Source organism: Alosa pseudoharengus, unplaced genomic scaffold (genome assembly GCF_046254945.1).
Source record: "Alosa pseudoharengus isolate Yale_2024_CS ecotype anadromous, Long Island Sound unplaced genomic scaffold, YU_APseudo_1.1 YU_APseudo_1.1_scf_13, whole genome shotgun sequence".
NCBI classification, from domain to species: domain Eukaryota; kingdom Metazoa; phylum Chordata; class Actinopteri; order Clupeiformes; family Clupeidae; genus Alosa; species Alosa pseudoharengus.
Window position 1 is genome coordinate 32,808,200 of NW_027468598.1, and position 22,195 is coordinate 32,830,394.

At 40.7% G+C, this 22,195-nt stretch overlaps 1 protein-coding gene and 1 long non-coding RNA gene across 2 annotated transcripts in view; one reads left to right on the top strand and one right to left on the bottom strand.

The window, feature by feature from the left end:
• LOC143122077 (uncharacterized) lies at positions 1-18,317 on the bottom strand. Its single transcript, XR_012986588.1, has 4 exons — positions 17,731-18,317; positions 2,564-2,617; positions 2,391-2,474; positions 1-2,217 (listed from the first exon to the last, which is right to left on the bottom strand). It is a non-coding gene; the product is annotated as an uncharacterized LOC143122077 (long non-coding RNA).
• Positions 8,692-22,195, top strand: part of LOC143122076 (cytochrome P450 2M1-like) — a 23,601-nt gene continuing 10,097 nt past the window's right edge. Inside the window, exons 1-3 of the mRNA XM_076282876.1 lie at positions 8,692-8,922; positions 10,810-10,972; positions 11,761-11,910. Of these exons, the coding sequence (XP_076138991.1) occupies positions 8,731-8,922; positions 10,810-10,972; positions 11,761-11,910 (505 nt within the window). The 5' untranslated portion in view covers positions 8,692-8,730. The remainder of the gene's footprint in view (positions 8,923-10,809; positions 10,973-11,760; positions 11,911-22,195) is intronic.

The window sequence follows — 22,195 nt, forward strand, 5'->3', positions numbered from 1 at the left end:
ACAGTAGTGTTGTTTTTGTACTTTTGAACAGGCAAGAACAGTATTGAAAAAACTCAGGCTATTTATTAAGAAACAGCAGTTCACTTAATGCTTTGAGCCAGAGAGCTGGTCGATAGCATCAGGGGTCAGTAAAGAATATTGAATTAATGTATTTCAGTGCATTGTGCCCAATTCACAAATTCACAGTTACTTGCAAAGATTCAAAAATAAAAACATAATTAAATAATAATAATAATAATAAAAACACTCTTACACTAGGAGCTTATTCACCTGTAGGCTAACAAGCCCCATAGGCATATAACTGATTTGCCAAATAGGCTGTGAAACCCCAAAAACCTGTTCTGCCAAAGCATCATTAATGTAAATGGAGGGGTGGAAGGGCTTTGCAAGCGTTTTGAAAGATTTAGATTTAGATGCATATGTGCTAATGTAGCAGGGTTAGTTATGCTTCCCTGAATTCCCCCACCGTTTCTACAAGTTCTATTGTAGTTTCCCACGCCTCTGAGGTACAGTAGGTTGTAGGGGGGTGTGGCTTGGGTGTGGCAGGGGTCGGTTCCCACGCTGAAGACCCCTTAAGTGTTCATGTAGCCCCCTCCTCTGCCTCTTTTGCTACTGTCCTGAGGCAGAGGTATGTGGAGTCTTGCAGACAATACATCATATCTTTTATTTATGCTTTAATGGTTACTTGTATGGTGCATTTTTCACATAGAACTGTTTTCTGGTGTTGCACACCTTATATACGAGTTATGTTTGTTTAATCACTGTTTTTATGTTAGCTCGTTACACAATGCACATTACCTCAGTACTACATGCTACAGTCTGCTAACGTGGCTGCAGGTGTAGCGACGTTAACTAGTGTGGTGGATTTCTATGACTTAACGGATGTATGTATGGTTTTTATAAACTTTGATAGTACTGCAATTATTATGAGACTTCAAGGCCTGTACACATCTTAAACAGACCAGACCAGCAGTCAAGGAGTGGGGTGAAGGAGTTCACAGTGACACCTGGCTAGATGGTCGAGGTGAAGGAGTTCAGTGAACTAGATGGCCGAGAGCGAGAGGATGATGTAATTGGATGATGTAATGGTGGTAACAGCAAGGCCAAGTAACAGGTGGCAAGATAAGAAGCCCTGTTACAACTGGAAAAAAACAGAATCTGGGAAAAACCCAGAAGAAGACAGTTTTGCATATAATTTATGCATGATGAGACAATGGGTTCCACCAATAGTCGTAACCTTGGTGGATGCTGATAGGCCAACAGGTGTCTTTCGAGGGAGGCGAGAAGGCCCAACTTCAAGGTTAAGGAGTATAAAAGATAGGCCGCAGCCATTTTGATTTCAGATCTCATCGGGGGCGCCAGCTGATGACATCTCACATCACCCTATTGCTTGACACCTGGTCTGGACATCGTTTAGGCTGGACTATCATTGCAATACGGTGAATAAAGATCAACAGTCTTCAGAGATCTCCTGTCTGCATTGTCTCCTTCGGACGCTTTGTTCCAGAGTGCTAATTAGTAAGTAGTTAAGTGATAAATTGTTCATTGGATTCGGAAGTGGACCGGTTTTTCCACGACACTAGTTAGCTAGACCTTCATACTGGTGAATTGACTGAATGCATTTAAATGTGGTTTACCTGTTTGATTGGCAGGAGCTGTGATGCGACTGGCTCGCTCCCTGTCTGATGTGTTTGTTTTGTCCTATATTTCAGGTATGCCATGTTTGTTTTATGTACTTCTGTTATTGTCTATTCACATGTACTTTTGTGGCGACGCTGTTAACTGCGTGTCTCGTAGTCTTGCCGCGCGCTCTCTTTTGCTACTGTCCTGAGGCAGAGGAGCTGTGATGCGACTGGCTCGCTCCCTGTCTGATGTGTTTGTTTTGTCCTATATTTCAGTAAAAGAGTCAAAGACCAGGTCGGTTGTGGCGTCTCTCATTATACACAACACAACGCAGAGAACGTGGTAGAGGGAAAACTACCTCTGTTACACTAATATAGCATGCAAACAGTGAAGCAGTAAGACAGTGGTAAAAAGTGGCTAGTGGACAGACAGTACAGCAAGATTTTGATACTCTGTTATAAACACCTAGCATAGACATATCAAGACAGTGTTTCTCCAATAATTTGTTGTAACACTTCTGGGGGGAAGATTGGCCTGTCACTTGATGTGCTTGATGGAGAGTGTGAGAATGGTCCGACAGCTTGTCCTGTAAGACTAGAGAGAGAGAGAGTAAGAGAGAGAGAGAGAGAAAGAAAGAAAGAAGAGAAGGGGAGGGAGATTAGATACCATATTCATTAGCACCAAATACAAATAAATGGCCAAGTTTGTTTTTGTTTCATTTGTAGCCATGTTAGAAAATGGCAAAGTACAGAGACAGTATGTAATACCTTTCACTGCTTGCTGTCTGGAAGGTGGTGCTGAACTGGGCCGATGGAGACGATGGGAGGGGTACGCCAGCTTGTCCTGCAGGGCTAGGGAGAAAGAGAGAGAGTTTTTTTAACCATCTTCATAAGCAACAAATTAAACTAAATGGCAAAGGACTTAATATAGTAAGTGATACCTTTCACTGCTTGCTTGAGAGGGTGGGAGGGGTCCGCAAGCTTGTCCTACAGGGCTAGAGAGATTACAGAGAGATGAATAACAAACACTACTTACCCTCAATTATACCTGCCACCAAAACGTAGCTTCACATCGACCAATGTAATAGTGTGCCATGCTAGCTAGCACGTTAACTCTTACCAACGAACTCAACGATGCTAACGAACACGAACATCCAAATTAACAATGTACTCTGGTCATTTCAGTCCATAAGTATTATCTGTGATTTCAGCTACACAGGAAAATACTTGGCAAAGTCTTCGCAGCAAAATCTAACATCTAACTACAAACAGTTTTAAGTTATACGTTGCTCTCTTCTGGCTAGCTGCTAAATATGAACAAGATAACATGAGATTACCGAACCACACTTGTTGCTTTTACTATCAGATTCTGATACGACGAAACAACAGCTTAGTGATGTAGGGTAAATGGAAATACTTCCCCAATGTTGTCAAAACAAACAATAGTCAACTTACTGACATCTCTCATTGAATGACCGCAACCGGGGAAATTATCTTATTAATGGAAAATACCGAGAAACCTTCTCTGTGCACACCATAGACAGTGGTGGACACACGGGATGAAATTGAGGAAAAGGAAGAAGATATGACATCATACCCAGCGTCACTTGAAGCTCTTCGTGATTGGTCGATGCTGCAGTACCAGGAACGCCCAATGGGCGTTCTTGTTTAATGACGGACACGCCCATGCCGCAGACGGACCAAAGGGGGTTTGTTTCATAGTGCAAACCTAGGCTATACATGGATTTCTATGGAACGTCACGAAAACATGCGTGCGCAACCAAAAGGCAGAAAGCACCACAGAACAGCATAGAGCAATGCAAAAGAGCAAAAGAATAAAATGAGTTTTTGTGCTGAAAACTGCACCAATTCGAAATCACGATGGCTAGAGAATGTTAAATATGTTCAATATCCCTAACGGAATGCATGTCTTCGCCAAAAATGACAAAATACGATGTTATATTAATAATCCAACTGAACGTCAAACTTTGAAATATAGTCTGAAATGAGATGTTATTATCATTGAGACAACAGGGGTATACAAAAAAATCCGATTGTAGCTTACAGCAGCCGACTATTTAGGTTAAGTTTATAACGTTGTGGACGGCCACCAATCGTCTTCTGCCTCGCTGCTGCGCGCGCATCTAGTTTTGTTGGTAAACGGTAGAGATGTCCGATAATATCGGCCAACCGATATTATCGGCCCGATATTAGCATAAAAATGTAATATCTGTTAATATCGTTATCGGATTTTTTTTGCCTTAAAACCGATAACATAATGCTTGCGTTACACCCAAATAGCTATGCTCCTGAAGCGTTTACCGGCGCACAGATGATGACCTCATCAATCTGCGTCTTGAAGCATACAAACAAGCGTGGATGGCTGCAGTAACAAACTTGCTCGTGGCCGTAGTAGCCCCTTGCGTTGGCCGTAACGCCCCTTTGAAAATCAGAGGTTTACAGGCCACGGTGGCTTGGTGCCCCCTTCTTTAAATATTCTGCTTTGCGTCCTACTAATAGCGATATATATTTAGCCTATGGCCTATGGCCAAATTACGCAGTGGAGAAAGTGACAGCGCAAGAAAGAAAGTGCGTCCAAATTAACCCATCCTACTCATCACACAGACATCACAAGTATCACATGAAAGAGCTTTTTCTCAGCTTTTAATCGATGTTAGCCGCTAATTGCTGTGGTGAACGGTTCGCGAGAAAAGTAAATAATATCGTTCAATTTAATCATAAATTCTACCGAAGGTTTTGCGTCCATCTCCCTACCCATTCATCTCGGTGGAATACTTCAGAACCCTTCGTTTAACACATGACAAACCATATATCAGAATAAACAGCAGACCTTACCGAACAGAAAGGTGTAAAGCAGTCCCCTGTACAGTTAGCCGTTCCAGACTAATCCCGTTTTGAATTTGCAGTAAATTTCAACATACGTGGATGTCTCCAAATTTGGGATTTAAGTTTTACACTGTGTTTAAATTGTTCCACATTATTTCATAACGGGCCAAATACAAAACAAATATTACAAATGTCGCCTAGATATCGGTAAATCAGAGGACAGCTGACTATAAGAGTTTGTGAAAGTAGCCTTCATGATCACAAAATGCTAAGCATGCATCTAGAGTATTTGAGTTTCTTAAAGCTGAGCTGTGCTTAAATTGTTCAATACATGATTTCATAACAGGCCAAATATAAAATAAATGTTAAATATAGCCTAGATATCTGTATATGAGGAAGGACGGGTTTAGAGTGAGGTAAAAACAGACACCCGTGACTCATATTTGTGCATTCATTCAATTAAGGTGATTGAGTTTTAGTTAAAGAAACAGTTCATGAAGCATCCTACAAATGCAGGCTCATTTAACACAGAAAAAGGGTAGCCTGTCATACACTATGCCTGTTATTATGACCGCCGCGCAGCGAAGCGGCGGTCATATAGGTTTAGTCAGATTTTTTTTTTTTTTTTTTTTTTTTTTTTTTCTTTTTCGCATGCCCACATTTCCGTCAATGAGTCCCGGGACACTGAAAGACCGGGGTACACGAAACTTGGTGGGCATGTAACCCCACATGGATAGCATGGAACCATCGTTTTTCGTTTTGATCTGTAGCCCCCCCGCTGGACTGGACCCCCGAAAGGAGGGTAGGGCAGACACAGTTTTCTGGGAATATCTCGAGAACCGTAGGGTTTAGGAGGACCATTTTTTTTTTGTATGTTGATCTCAAGGGGCGATGTCAACCCATTCCATAACCACTCATTTCATGTATAGCGCCACCTAGTTAAACACAAAAAAGTAAAAATGAGGTGTTGTAATCGCAGGTATCTGTGACCTAACTTAGTCAAAACTGCACGAAATTGGAAGTGTAGGATCATTATGACACCCTCTGAATGCACGCCAAGTTTCATGGAATTCCGTTCATGGGGGGCCACACAATAAATTAATTTATGTTACTATACACCAACTGGCCTGTAGGTGGCCGGAGACAGTTTTCTGTGAATATCTCGAGAACCGTAGGGCCTAGGAGGTCCACCTTTTTTTGTATATTGATCTCAAGGGGCCATGTCAACCCATCCCATTACCACTTATTTCATGTATAGCGCCACCTAGTTAAAAATTAAAAAGCAAAAAATTATGTGTTTTCATCACAATATCTCTGGCTGACATGGTCAAAACTGCACGAAATTGAAAGTGTAGGATCATTATGACACCCTCCGAATGCATGCCAAGTTTTGTGTACTTTCGTTCATGGGGGGCCTTACAATAAAATAATTTATGTGTACATTTAGTGACGTACACCAACAAGGATTCCCGGGACACTGAAAGACCGGGGTACACAAAACTTGGTGGGCATGTACCCCCACATGGATAGCATGGAACCGTCATTTTTCGTTTTGATCTGTAGCCCCCCCGCTGAACTGGACCCCCCGAAAGGAGGGTAGGCCAGACACAGTTCTCTGTGAATATCTTGAGAACTGTAGGGCCTAGGATGACCATTTTTTTCCGTATATTTGCCTCCAGGGGTCATGTTAACCCATTGCATTTGCACACATGTGCACAAACAGATACACACACACACACACAGTAATCATACGTATGACACATACTCACACAGTAGACATATGTACGCTTCCATGCACAGACACATACGCAGGCACACACACAAGCACGCACACACACACACACTCACACACACACACATAACATAAACATAACACAAACAATCAAGAATTTCTCAGAATTATGAACAGGCAAGATGGAGGTGGGGTTGTATAAAATGAATTTTACATGTGAAAATCTATGAACTAATCATATTTTGGTACTTGTTGTCTAGCAGATACCAGTGAGAATTGAGTGTGGATAATGCAATTTAGTGAGACAGTTAGAATCATATAGGCCTTTCAGCGTGATTTCTTTTTGTGGAAAAAATGTGCTGGACTGGGCGGCGGTCATATTTTGTACCGCTCTGCGGTACATCTAGTTTTAGTTGGCTTTACATTCTGCTATGTTGCACATAGTTGTTCAGGTACAATGTTTTATCATTTGTGAAGAAGTCAAATTTGCCCTATTTGTTGTGAGCATGCATTGTCAAGATTATCTCAGGGAGAGTGTAATCCAAACTGTTGTTTGAGACAATTTAAAAAAAAAAAATAAACATGGCACTTTTTCCCTAAATTAAGTTGAAGTATTTTTTTTATTTTGCACAGACAATGTTAACATTTGGAAAGCCTTGTTGCATTCAAGAATGCATCCAGTGGGGCATCACAATAACATTAAGCATGTTGTGTTAATTCCATAACAGGAGATATGTGATGTTACCTAAATTAGTTTTGAGGAAAAATAACCCACATATCGACATCGTTATCGGCTGATATCGGAATCGAAATTTGAGAGTTGGACAATATCGGCATATCGGATATCGGCAAAAAAGCCAATATCGGACATCCCTAGTAAACGGGAAACCCGTGTGAGCTGCACAGTCCCGCCCACAGCCGATGCCGGATGTAAAAAGTCAATGCAATTTCTCCATTGACAATTGCGGTGTAAGCCATAAAAACTTAACTGCACGTGGTAGACTTAAAACCAGCTACGGTTGTACTAAGCGATTGTATATGCTCCTATAGACACCAAGAGTTTGTGGGGCACTAACCTTGTTTTGAGATAAATGCCTTTTATTCGCGATCTCTTGGATAAGTGCTTCATTACCCACAATCCTGAACAATCCCACAATCCCACAGTGATGCCTCTGATTGGTGGAAAGGCCGTTATGGTCATAGTTTGAAACTTTCTCAGCAGAAAAATATTGACAAAGATGGAGGAGTTTTTTACTGCCTATGGCGAAAATCTTAATGTGATTAAAAACTTTCTTGACGAATATTGGTACTTGTATCAACAAGGATTGGGGTTTATACATCACACGAACTTAGTCAGGGCCAATACACTATCAAATAGACCACTGTAAATGTTAGTTTAAACACTCAAACTTTTCAGGTAGGCTAGCACTAGCCGACAGGCTAACCTTTAGCATTTCCGACATTGTATGTCATTACATAATGCAGCTAACATTAGCCTACATGCTGCAACACAGGTATGAATATTATGTTTTAGTGAGTGTCCAAAGGGGTGAAAGCCACTTTAAATCGGGTCACATTATTGACTGTTGTGTGTCCGAGAGTCAGTTTGTGGGTTTTGTAAGGGTCAGCAGCATGAGGGACAAGACCTACAAAGTTGTGGTGAGTTAGCGAAGCAGGGAGGTTGTAATGGTAATGCTGCTAGCAGTGCTAGTTAACATTAGCTAGGCTACTGTAGCCTTCATACTGATTCATGATTCAATGATTCATATTAATCATTAACCTAGGAATACTTCGTGCATTTAATTAACATTTTGTGTAATAATTCACGGCAAATTAATAAACTGAATATGGTGGTCCAAGAGCAGACCATGCATCAGCCCGACTGAGCAGTGATGACAGCATAGGATGAGTCAGGTAACATTACGAAGCACTGCCGTTAATGTTAACCGCTTTCACACACACGATATAAAATACACGATGATAAATATAAAATTCAATATCAAAACACTATTATTTACACGATTACTCCTGAAATAACTGCTATTAACTGCACATTCACTATATAAAAATCACTGTTTGGAGGAAAGGGTTCGCTGCTGTCGCTGGTTGGAAATGAATGATTTCGCGCTGGTTCGTGCTTTTTATATATTTTTCAGTGAGGCCCGGTGGTTTATGGGATGAGTAGTTCCTTCGCTCAGAAATGAAAATATGTACACAGTCTTGTACCTTTGACTTTTTTTGGATTTTCTCTTCGTTTTTTCACTCGAAATGATATGTTGTATGCTTATGAGTTATGCCGTAGCTGGTTAGCCTAAGACATGCTGTAAAACTGTTTAGATACGGATTTTTCCAAACGTCAATGGGACAAATGAATGGGAATCTTACATCCGGCACCTAACCGCGTTTTGGCTGTGGGCGGGACTGTGCAGCTCTATTCCCACCCACTTGCCGGTAGGTGTGGTATAATTGGAAAACTACTCTACCTTCTATCGTCAACGTCGACAACCAATGTAGGCTACCATCGTAGAGATGGATATTCTCTCCGTACTTCAGGCGAACTTTCTCTCTCTGATTTTGGGTGTTATTGTTTGTGTGTTGTTCTGGAAGAATCGAGGTAAACAGAGTAACTTTGAGAGATTACCACCAGGCCCCCCTCCTGCACCAATTGTTGGCAATTTATTCCAAATAGATTTAAAGGAACCATATCTCTATTATCGGGAGGTAAGTTCCAAAGATCAACTGACCGACCACGGACCGATTTCTTTCTCTCTTTCTTTCTTTCCTAGTCTGCAAAATAGGCTACGTCAAACGATACTTTATGTTCTGTAGATTTTGTAAATAGACTATTTAGTAATATAAGCTCAACATTCTTTATACATGTAATAATGGCATACATTAACCTATTTTCCAAAAGAAACCATGCGTTTCTTTGTTCAGGTGCAGGTTAAGCTATTGTGTAGGTTTCACACACCATTGTGTACAGGTTTCCTCTGATTGTGCCTTTTCTGTGCCTCAACCTGAGACCTTGTTTACCTGATACCTGCAGGCAGTAATACTACCAGGGGACGTTTGCTGAGCAACAAGCCAATTAAGTGAAGACTGCCAAAAAACATCATGCTATTCGCCGGAGATTTACTTTCATGAGCATAGCGGAAACAACTAGGCAATTTGAAAACAACTAACAATTAGAAAATTAAAAGAAATCTGATGGCTAGGATATATTTGCACCGTTTCCAGTGATCTGAATTATTTTCAGATCATTCGTTGTTGATTCATAGATTGGCAGACATACTGTACTGTAGTCATAGTAGTAGTCACCTTAGTAGTGTGAAGTTCAAACTCACTTTAAAGTTCAAACACTGTTTGTTTTCACATGGATAATTTATTCATGTGTTCTGCAGTTACAGTTTATTACAACTGTCTACACACACTTTCAAAGCTGTCTATTTTTCAAAACTCCACACACAAAACCCACAATTGCTCACACAAAATGCAAAATGCCTCAAATCTCCTGCAAAATGACACACAACATTCAAAATGCCATAAACACATCTTTAAAGCAAACATTCGCCTCACATTATATTTTGTCATATGACATTTTGGATACATCATGTACACACTGTTGCTCAAAACCTAAAGCTCTTCTGTCTATCATAGGCTTTATATATGTATTTCCATAGGTGAAAGTTATGGTAAATACACAGAGAAGTTGAAATATACAGTAAAAAAGCAAGCAATATTGAAACCAAAAATAGTGATTTTTCCCAAATAATTTGCCAATAATAAGTTGCAAATACATTATTTTACATCCAGCAAGAAAAAAAACAAAGCAAAATACAATGATTCTCAGATGTACATGGAGTTTTGAAAAAGCTGATTTTGCCTTAGACTGAAATGACTGACTAATATCAAATTACTTCTGTGTGTGTGTGTGTGTGGGCGGGGGGGGGGGGGATGTCTTCCTAGGTCTATAGACAAATGTATTGAGCTAATGGTGACCTGGAGAGAAACAAAAATAGAGAAAAAAAGAAAATTTTTACATAAAGTTGACCTTTTGTAGAACATTACTGTACGCTAAAGTCCGATTACTGTCATTTTCTTTTCAAAGTATCTGCATTGGTTCTGAACATTTCAACCGGAAATCCTCTAGGAGCAGATTGAAAGGGTCCATACCTACATATAGAGTATATCTATAGGCCCATAATAAGGCAATGATTGGATGGTGTTCAGTAAAGTAATGAGTGTTTACACATGTGATGAGAGAGAGTGAAGCACTGGTGATTTAGAGTGGCATTTTGATGGGTTGTGTTTGAAAAACGAAATTGTGTTTGAAAAACGAAAAATGAAGTTACTTCCTGTTAGAATTTTGTGTGTTAAGTAGAAAATTGTGTGTGGTGTTTTGCAGAATGTGTTTTAGTAAATTGAAAACTGAGTCAAACATTGAGAATTAGTGTATGGTTTTGCAGATTTGGTGTGGGGTTATGATGTTTGGAAGACATGTTTAAAAAATTGTGTGACAAGCAAAGATTTAGTGTGTAAGCAGTTGAAAAAATCTGTAACACAATACTTCAACCTTTCATAAAACCTTCTCATTGCCTCTCCTTGCAGCTTTGTAAGAAGTATGGGCCTGTGTGTACTATCTGGCTGGCCAACAAACCAGTGGTGATCTTGTCAGGTTATCAGACCATCAAAGATGCCCTCGTCCTCCAGGGAGAGGAGTTCAATGGGAGAGCTCAGTACCCCCTCCTGGTGAGGTCAACCAATGGACATGGTGAGTTTGCTAGGGGGCTGATTTTGCTGTGGTGCAGTGATGGAGGTAAAAGGGGCCATGTTGCAGAAAACGGACCCTTTCAAGAGAGTTCCATTATCAGCATCATAGTTGGCCCCACAAGGCTTCCGTTTTAACATTCCATATGTTATCTTAATGCAGAGGAAGTAGATTGGGAACCAAATAGAACATTCAAGCATTGTTTTTGTTTTTATTGTTGAAAGGGTCATATTCATGGTCAGAACTCAAGTCAAGTCAAGTCAGTTTTATGTATAGCGAATTTAACATGCACAGAGTGCAACCCAAAGCGCTCCACATATAAGACATTGTCATTGACACATAGACTAACAAAGACAATAGCGGACGGAGCCTGCAAGACATAGAACTACATTTAAGAAATAACAAACGCAAAAGATGCCGGACGGAGTGGCGTAGTCGCCAGCGTATCCGTGACACCAAGACATACAAGACAGACAACAAACAAATTAATAAATAAAATAAATAAAAAATAAAAATAGAATTAGTCCAATTTCCAACCGGCTAAAAATGTCCAAGGGCAATGATGACTCACGTGAAACTGCACACAGCTGTGTCTCCACAACCGATGCAACGCCAACAAAGTTCTTTACACTCACTGGCAGTCTGGAGATAACGTGAACGTTAGAAAGTCGTGGGTGATCTTGTAGATCAGCAACTCGGTGGACTCATAACAGCGACAGTTTGCTGGTCCGTAATGCAGAGCAACTCAACATCTGTGGCTCAGTTGCTGTTCTGGTTCTTGTTCTCCACAGGTGTGATGGTGAGCAGTGGTCATCGCTGGCGAGAGCTCCGTCGGTTCTCCATCATGACGCTGAAGAACTTTGGGATGGGGCGGAGGAGCGTAGAGGAGAGGGTGCAGGAGGAGGCCAGGAGTCTGGTGAAGGCCTTTGATGAGTATGAAGGTGAGGAGTCTGGTGAAGGCCTTTGATGAGTATGAAGGTGAGGAGTCTGGTGAAGGCCTTTGATGAGTATGAAGGTGAGGAGTCTGGTGAAGGCCTTTGATGAATTTAATGGTGAGGAGTCTGGTGAAGGCCTTTGATGAATTTAATGGTGAGGAGCTGAAGAACTTTTCAGCAGTGAGTGTGGTATTGGTGCATTAGAGTCGAGGCTATGATCCGTGTGTGTGTTGTATTGGTGCATTAGAGTCGAGGCTATGATCCGTGTGTGTTGTATCGGTGCATTAATAATAATAAAAATGATACATTTTATTTAAAATGCCTTTCAAGTCACCCAAGGACACTGTACAATAAGACAAATAAGACATAGACATAATAAAGACATCAAACAGAGACAGTATACAAGAGAACATAGACATAAAAGCAACATATACAGGGACAGTACAAGTAGACAGTACACTTAATAAAACACACTATACATTCAGCAGGAGACAGACATTGGCAACAAAAGTAGAATAAAATAAAATAAAGTAAAAAAGTAATATAGGAGCGAGTGGGATGGAGGAGGCATGGTTATGAGTAGGAGGGAAAAGCAAGAGTGAAAAGGTGAGTTTTTAACATGGATTTAAAGGTGGACAGGGAAGTGCTTTGACGTAGTGCCCTAGGACAGAACCCTGGGGAACATCATGACCTAGGACAGAACCCTGGGGAACATCACGTGAGAGGGGTGAATTGGGGGACCTGAAATTACCTATGGAGACAAACTGTTCCCTAGCTGTGAGATATGACCTAAACCAGGGGAGTGGAGTGCCAGTGATACCCAAGAGTGTTTCCAACCTGGTGATCAGTGTGTTGTGACAGTGTGTTGTGTTGAACTTCCCATAGGACATGAGCAGTCAGGTGGTCTTGGAGTTGTGTGGGTACAGTGCGCTCAAGGAGTTTGGAAATAAAGGGCAGGTTGGAGATGGGACGGTAGTTTTTGAGATCATCAGTAGCTGCTCCAGATTTTTTAAGAACAGGAGTGATAGCTGCAGTTTTGAGAGAGTGAGGGACAGAACCAGTGAGAAGAGATGAATTTATAATGTGAACGAGGAGGGGGCACAGCACTGGCAGGCAGGTCTTGACCAGTGGAGTAGGCATAGGGTCCAGGAGGCAGGTAGAGGACCTAGACTTGGTGGCAAGGTCATGGACAAAGTGCTCATCCACAGGTGCAAAAGCAGAGAAGGACTGGACTGGTAATGCAGGGGTGATGGGGGCATCACTCAGTGTAGCAGCAGTAATGTGTAGCAGGGGAGTAATTGAAATTGCCTGTAGATGGTGTTAATTTTGTTTAGGTAAAAATCAAGAAAGTCACAGCAAAGATCAGTTGAAGGGGTAAGTGGAAAGGGTCTGTTAGGCTGGAGTAGTTTAGGTCAGAGGATCTGAGTGAGCGGGAAGGAGTGTAAGGGGTCAAGAGGTCTCAGATGTAGGGGTGAGCAAGATCATGGAGGACTTTTAATGTGAGTAGTAGCACTTTGTATTTAATCCGGGACGGAACTGGTAGCCAGTGGAGTTGATGGAGAATGGGGGTGATGTGTGCAGATCGTTTGGTATGGGTGAGGAGCCTGGCTGCATGGTTTTGAATGTATTGTAGCTATTGAGCTCAAATATCCAAAGAATTTGAGGACCACACGTTTGAACACTTCAGCATTGTCATATAAGTCTACGGCATTACCAAAGCCAATTGCTCACGGAGCTACATTCAGCACCATTGTAGAGACATTCTAGCCTGGAAAATCCACACCCTGGTAATCTAGAAAGATTAAGGGTCTGGCCACGAACAATGTAATGGCCCAACTCGAGGGGCGGCACCAAGCATGCATTTAAAAATCTCACTGCACGCAATTGGGTAACACTAGACCAATGTTTACTCTGAATGAATCCGGACTTCGATGCAATTGGATATTTATCCTTACAGAAATATCACGTTTCTGGCGAAGGTCATATTTTCACATTCAAATTAGGTTTCTGGCAAACATTTGCGGTTAACTTTTGGTAATGTTGCAACAAATTTGCAGCTATGTCATTATGCAAACTAGAAAATGTAATTCCAGGGAATTACCATTGCATGTAAATGCACAAAAGCTGCTGTGTATAACATTTACTTACAGTATGATTATTCAGATTACATAGACGTGTACAGTATTCTTGAAAACCACTTGATTAGATGGTACCTTAGAGTATATGACAGTAAGTAAAAATAAATTGTTAATTCAATATTGATCAACATTCTTTGTTTTAATACAGCACAATGATACTCAGAATACACTAATGAACACTTAACAACCAATGTAGGCATGAAGTAAAAAAAAATACAGTTGTGTATATACAGAACTTGATAATGCAATCATATTATCCTAAGACAGATCTATTTATTAGTGGTAATTCTGAACTGGCAGCAAGAGCTAGAGGTCTCAATTAATTATAATAGGTCACTTTGGTGATGGTGATATAGACTGAAGAATAAGATTCAGCCCTTCAGATGATCAGTTTTAGACAGAACCTAGGTTAGAATCTTAATTTTCACACAGCACAGGTCTAAAAACAGAGGTCTAACAGCACAGCCAAGTTTCACATATGTCACAGAACAGGTATCAAATGTATGCATGCTTCATATAGTTGTCGGCATAGTCCTCCTGTAACAATATACCGGTAATACTCAGAATATCTCAGTGTAGATCTCAGATCTACGTCTCAGTATAGTTCAAAAGTATGGGCAGATATGTTGAGATATGGTCACATGTTTTTAGGAATGAATGTTAGTGTTAATGTCAGCGGTGTATGGTTGGCAGGATGTGCACACAGACAGGCACACTATAATGTAATACACAACTTTCACATCCAGTCAGCAATGGATCAAGAGAGGATTATTGTGCAAGTCTAGTCAGTGTCCTCTTAGTCAGGTTTCACTTCACTTATGAAAACAGGTTGGGTTGGAAAACAACATAGTCAAAAATCTGAGGGGGTCTCATATCTGAAGGTGCCTGGCATTGTAATTTAATCTTAAAAAACGCTCATTATACATCCCTGTGCTTAGGCTACCAGGGAAGCCTATTTTGGGGGCGCTGAAGCCACCCTAAGATGATCAAAAATATATCTCATGAACGCGTCACTCAATACAGGGTAAACCATAAGAATAAACAGCAGACCTTACCGGACACGACAATATGAAGCATTCTTCTGTACAGTAAGCCGTTCCCGAGTTTTCCAATTGCAGCAAATTTCTACAACTTTGAGCTGAAATTCTAATGTTATAGCCCAAAATAAGGAACTTGGTTTCCATATCAAAGAATCAAAAGTTGATCATGTATGCACAGATCAACTGAACTTTGGATAGATATTTCTACCATCATGCTTCAGGTGACATGAATGTAACAATAATGAGACTATGTTTCCTTGACATATAGGCTGCTGTAAGTATGATCACATCATACTTTCACAGATATGGGTAGCCTATACTGTCTTGAAAACGTATATAGCATAATAGATTACCCTTACAATGACCAAAGAGCTTAATAGTAAAATTACACTTAAAATAGCCTAGGCCTCAAGGAACTAATATATGACTTATCTGGTTAAAAAGGGTCATAACAGTCTAGAGTGCAATTGTTTAGGTTTGAATATTGTTTGATGATTGTTTGATTATTGAATGATCACATAAGTTAACAGTAGTTTGTAGTAGCTATAGTTAAGCACTACCCTAGTTCAACTTAAAAAGAGCACTGATCAAATGCTACAGGAGAGGAAGGGCAGAGATAATTGTTTTTTTATTTAATTGTATCGCCTTGGGATGTGCCTTGTGAACTTTTTATGACATAGAGAGATCCCCTTAAAGACAAAAAGATAATTTGAGCCCTGCTCCCAGTCCACCAAATACTGGACTCCCCCACGAACTAGACGGGAGTCCAGTAACCAATGAATAGTGTACTGTAGGTGGTATCACCATCAATGATTCGTGGCAGGGCTGGGGCTTTAGGGCAGGGGCAATAGGGGGAATAGAAGACTGGGCGCAACTAGGACACATGGAAAGTGGGATTGATTTTCAAGGAGCGGGGCAACTGGAGATGGTAAGTGATTGGGTTGACTTTGTGGGTCACTTTAAGTCAAGTCAAGTCAGTTTTATTTGTATAGCGCATTTAACGTGCACAGAGTGCAACCCAAAGCGCTCCACATATAAGACATTGTCAATGACACATAGACTAACAAAGACAATCGCGGACGGAGCGGCGTAGTCGCCAGCGTACCCGTGACACCAAGACAGAACTACATTTAAGAAATAACAAACACAAAAGATGCCGGACGGAGCGGCGTAGTCGCCAGCGTTCCCGTGACACTAAGACATACAAGACAGACAACACAGCAAATTGAAAATAAATAAATAAAATAATAAAAATCATGTTAAAATTAGTCCAATTTCCAACCGGCTGAAAAAGTCCAAGGGCAATGATGACCCGCGTGAAACTGCCAATGCAAGATCAACAAAGTTCACTGACCAACTCAGAGAATTTACTGGCAGTCTAGAGAGCAGAGCACCGGAAGAACAACAGTCTGGGGTCATGATGGCCGATCTTCCTGCTGATCAGCAGCAAGGTGGGTTTAGCAAGGACCGTTTGTTGCTTCATGGCTCCCGACGTCGCCATCAGAGCTCCCCACCTCAGCGCTCAATCCAGACTGCAGGCACCCAGCGTCAGAGGCTACCGTTACGTTAACGTTAAGGCAGCTCGCAGGTCAGCCGCAGCTCGGTGGTCGTGGCAGCTGCAGATCTCTCGCAGAGTAGGCCCATTGCCCTGAGCAATCTTTTGTTGCGTTTTGTGTCCACTCTGGTGTCAACGGGGCTCCCGTAACACAGTAGAGATCGCTACTCCTGTAGGTGTGGGTGCGCTCGTCTTCGGACTGTGAGGATTTCACAGGGTAAAAGAGGAGGTATGCGTTTTGTGACTACTCTGGTGTCTAAAGGGATTCCCTTTAACACAGTTGAGATCGCTACTCCTGTGTGTAATTGTCTTCGGACTGTGATAATATCACAGGGTAAAAGAGGAAGTATCTTTCAGTGTATGTGTCTCATGCGAGGGCCCCTTTTCAACGGGTTTAGGATGTACGATAGGGTTGACTTTGTTGAGAGGTTTTCTCTATCTGAATCAAATTCCCTAATTTGGAGTTTGGGGGCTAAGGAAGGTGGACTACTTCAGAGTCACTTTCTATCTCTTAGTCGCTGTTCCCTATTCCCTTGGTTCGTACTTCAATATGTGGTTAACTTCACTAAAAGAGGAAGAAATTCAGAGCTGTATTTGCAAGAGTTGTTTGTCATCAAAATCTGAGAGAGGTCAAAAACTCACTACGGACGTTCGTCTGGCCGTCCAGATTTGAGAGAAAATCAACTACCCTATTATTTGGGGATTCTTGTCAAAATTAAATTAAAGCTCCTTTTTATGACAATTCTTGTAACATATAAGCACTTCAATTGACCACAACGGATCTATAACCGTTTAAGTCCTATCTCTAAATACACATGTATTTATCAGACAGATTTCCGTATCCTCGCTTGGGTGTGTGATGTGCGTTTAGACCACAATGGGTCCTAGACCTTAGTTTCACAAACAATTTTTCACAACAAATAAATTTGCTAACAAAGCCTATTTGGTTTTTTGTCTGCCCTGGAGCATAGGACTTTCCTTCCTAAATGCCTGGCTGAGTTCTCTACTCCTGTGTGTGTCAGTGCGTGCGCAGTATATTTTTTGCCCATATACAGTGTCTTAGAAAGTAGCCCTCAAACGGACGCTTACTCACCCGGAGCGAAGATTTTTGGGGCAGAGCCCCTGTTGTAAGGCGTCCGGGGTTCTCAGCAACACAGGAGAGGCAGAAAACTACTTCTGACTTTTATTAAATACAAATAAAAAAAGTACAAAGAAAGAAAACTGTCTAAGTCTAAAAGCAAAATGCTCGATCCAAAGAAAAAAAGAAGATCAAAAAGCCCTGAACAAGGGGCCGTTCTCTTTCTATACCCCTCTCGGTCAGATAGAACATGTCCAAATTTGGTATTGTGTCTTGCCATGAAATATTGGTTCTGCTTTTTTGTTTTTGTTTGGTTGCCAGTCAGCTTTTTGTTTTGCTGACAAACAGTTTCTTACAGCTGGTACATTATGTTCTTACATTCTGTCTTTACATTTTGTTCAAAGCACATCTCATTTAGCATACAGTGACACACTTTAATTCTAACACAACCTTTTCATATCTAAGCAAACACATTTTATGTAGCAAAACATTTTAAGTTTTATAAGCAAACTTTCTTATATATATTTAAGAAAAAACACCCTTTAAGTTTAAGCAAAATCATAACAGATTATTCTAGAAAAAAAACAATTTATGCTTTTAATTAAGAAAACACACTTAAATTCTAAAAGTTTTTAAACATTATAAGTCTAACTTGTTTCACACTGGTTGTCTATCATTATCTTGCAGCATTTGCACATTTTTATTTGTTTTAGAGCAAGCTGGATTTAAGCAGTTATATGACTAAAACTCTTTTAATAGTAAATCATGAGTTTGATTATTAATTATTATCACATCTTCACATTGTAAAGTCACGCTACACTTTCCGTCCAGACGAGTCCAGACAGAGGATATGTGCAGCGTCAGATGGAAGAGGGACGGCTAGTCAAGGCAAGCTCATCAGCCCAGTCGAATAGAAACTAACGTTACCGTTAGTTATCAGCCAGAAAAAAAAGACCAAGAATAACACAAAACGATCGAAAATAACGTAAATAAAAGGTGAAAACATTAAACTTGACAAATAAATACAAAAATAAATAACAAAACATTACATAAAATTACGAACATTACATAAAAACAAACAAAAACATGATGCCAGATGGAGCGGCGTGTCTCGCCAGCGTCCCCGTAACCTACTTTAAAGGGGCCAATAAAGTGAGGGGCAAGTTTGTGAGACTCCACCCGCAATGGGATATCTTTAGAGGATAGCCAGACCTTCTGTCCAGGTTGGAATTGATGTGCCAGTCTGCTATGACGGTTGGCCTGACATTGATTCCTCTTAGATGTCTGCTGCAGTGCCTGGTGGGCCTGTAGCCAGACCTTCTTGCAATATCTGATGAAATGCAGGATGGAAGGGACCAGAACATCATCCTCCTGTTCAGGAAACAGTGGCAGCTGATACCCAAACTGGCACTGAAAGGGTGACATCGCCGTCGCTGAAGACTAGAGGGTGTTATGGGTAGTGTTGTCACGATACCAAAATTATGACTTCGATACGATACCTGCCATAAAAATCACGATGCTCGATACTAAAACGATACTACGGCGAAATCCTAAGATATCTGGAGAAGAAAGGACTCATACCTCCTCCAAGTGTATTGAGTCATTTGTGTTAAATTTGGTGCACTTTTGTAGTGTGTAGGTCAATTCTGGGTTCTAAACTTCTAAACTTCCTACATAATTATTATTTTTTTATAGTCAGTAAAATAGTAGGCCTACTTTGTGTGATTAAGTCCTTTATTGTTTGTTATAGTTCATTTGACAAATGACAAACTATGAACTCAGTAAATTCCTGATGATTCATTTGATATTAATGAATGAAGTAATACATAAATCATGAATTAATTCATGTACCCTTACCGTAAAGTGTAACTTACTCTGAGACTACATACATTACCAACCTAATTCGCTTCAATTGTGTAAAATGTAATGTAAATCAGGTTTTATGGCCAAGTATACTTTGGTATACAAGGAATTTGGTCTCTGCATGTATCCCATCCGTGAATTAGTGAACACACAGGTCACACATTGAAGCACACATTAACCTGGAGCAGTGAGTAAAATAGTAGGCCTACTTTGTGTGATTAAGTCCTTTATTGTTTGTTATAGTTCATTTACATTGTGTTGTGTTTTCGCAATAAAGTAGCTTTAAATAGCCAAACTAGGCTAGATCAAGGTCAGTGTTAAAATTACTGCATGCAAATCACTGAATGCTATGCAGAGGGGCCATCTGATGTACAGTATTGATGGGTTTCATCAGGTCCCTTTCCACAGGTGTATTAATCAAGCACCATGCAGTCTGCATTGATAATCAAGGTGCTTCATTTTATACACCTGTGGAAAGGGACTTGATGAAACTCATGAAGGCTACCCTAGGCCTTCCCGTGTTCATGGGATTTCTTTGACAGTTGCAAAGGGGAAAATGTGAGGATAGTCTTCTTTGCGCCCAGTGTACAAGTACGACGTTCCAACCACTCAGGTCTTCGTCAGATAAGCCTACACCATTACCTGTTGCAATATATCTGTGTGCATTCCTACATCACGTCTATTTCTTTGCTACCACGTAGGCTACTGTAACAATAAGCCGCTATTATTAGGACTCAACACGCTTTGGTGGTATTATGCTGTGGGCTTTAATTAGCGCATTTCGGGTAGCCTATCCTACATCTGGGCAATAATTATGACCGCCGCTAGCGAAGCTAGCGAAGCGGTCATATAGGGATTGTCAAAGTTTTTTTTTTTTTTTCCCATCATCTACTTCCTGAAATTTTGGTCAACGATACCCGGGGCACCGAAACACCGGGGCACATGAAATTTGGTGGGTATGTAGCCCCACTAGACTTTTACGGAAAAATTTCGTTTGGTCCCCGGGGGCCACTCCTCCTCCGCGCTGGGCCCCCCGAAACCCAAAAAATGCAGTTTTTCCTAAATAACTACCTGAACCGTGGCACCGAGGATGAAGAAATTTTTATGCTATGTTGGTCTCAAGGGCCCACATCAACCTAGCCCATAATCACTCATTTGTGATTTGCACCCCCCCGGTAAAAAATGAAAATGCAATATCATTCTGCTTTTATCGCCCCTCTCTTCAGTAAAGACGTTCAGAACTGCACCAAATTTTATGTGTATGATTAACCTGAGATTCTCTGGGGGTAAGCCAAGTTTTGTAGAATTTCATCCATGGGGGGGTCTAAAAAATTAAGTTATGTGTACATTTAGTGACTGTACACTCATTGGCCTGTAGATGGTGGTGCACACATATACACATGCACACACACACACAGGCACCCACATACTATCGGTATTAGAACGGCCGATACATAATTACAAATTCAGTAGGATTAAAAGAAAGCCAAAATAAATATTCATCATCATCATCATGGCTGCATTTCCAGTATTGGCAATAAGTAGTCGTTTGTCCACTAGATGGCGCATCGTTGCAGTGAGACGTAATTTTGTTGGAAGTTAATCTAAAGTGGGTTTTCAAAGACACTACGCTTCCTACAAGGACAAGACTGTAGGCTACAGTAGTTTACCGCAGAGAACGTCTAAGGGTAGGATGATTTCTGCATGACATGTAATTCCCATTTCCTCTTGAAGCCGAAATAAATCTGAGAATGTTTATCGGACATGCTTGTTTTTTACTGCAGGTAGGCTACGTTAATCCTATCAATAGCAGAACGTAGGTAAAATAATGTTACCGTTAGCATGGTTGAGTGATGGAGGCCAATTTGATTATTGATGTATTTGCGTGGATATCTCAATCGCAAAATTAAACAATATTTCTATCGGGCGCCTACCATGGACTAGGCTGGGTGAAAATCAAAAGATTGCGTCAAAAGATTGAGCTTAAACATGGACCTCATGGTTGCAAAATGCAAGGGAACATGAATCAGCATATTATTTGCACAAACAATAACGGACAGTAGCTCTTCAACTTTGCCCGTTAAAATGTGTATGAACAGTCTCGCAACGCATTTCATGAAGGCCCTTTTGTATGTCAGTTATTTGCACCACTGGGTAAAACGGCATTTTGTTTTAGACTACTGGTATTTAATTTGTGCATTGACAATGCAGCTGAATATCATTTGAACTAGATGACTAAACTTATGCATATGTAGAAGAAGAAACATTCACATCACAAAAATCCATGACATGACCTCTTCTTGATAGCTGTTGAAAACTGCATGGAACTGACAGTGATTGTTTTGTTTAATAATAAATAAATAAATACATTATGCTGCTACCTTCTGCTTTTCCCAAATACAATGTAGCCTACAGGTGTACCTTTCATCAGTCCAGTTGCAATGGATGGACTGTGATGAACTGCCCTACTTGTGATTGTTTAGAGATTTTAAAGGTTTTATAACAATGTTACAGATTTTTTGGCCCAGAAACAAATCTATTCACCTTTGCAGCGCCAGTAGGCTACTTTGTGTGCGGAATGTGTGCAAACACACATTCCAAACAAGCATACACAAAA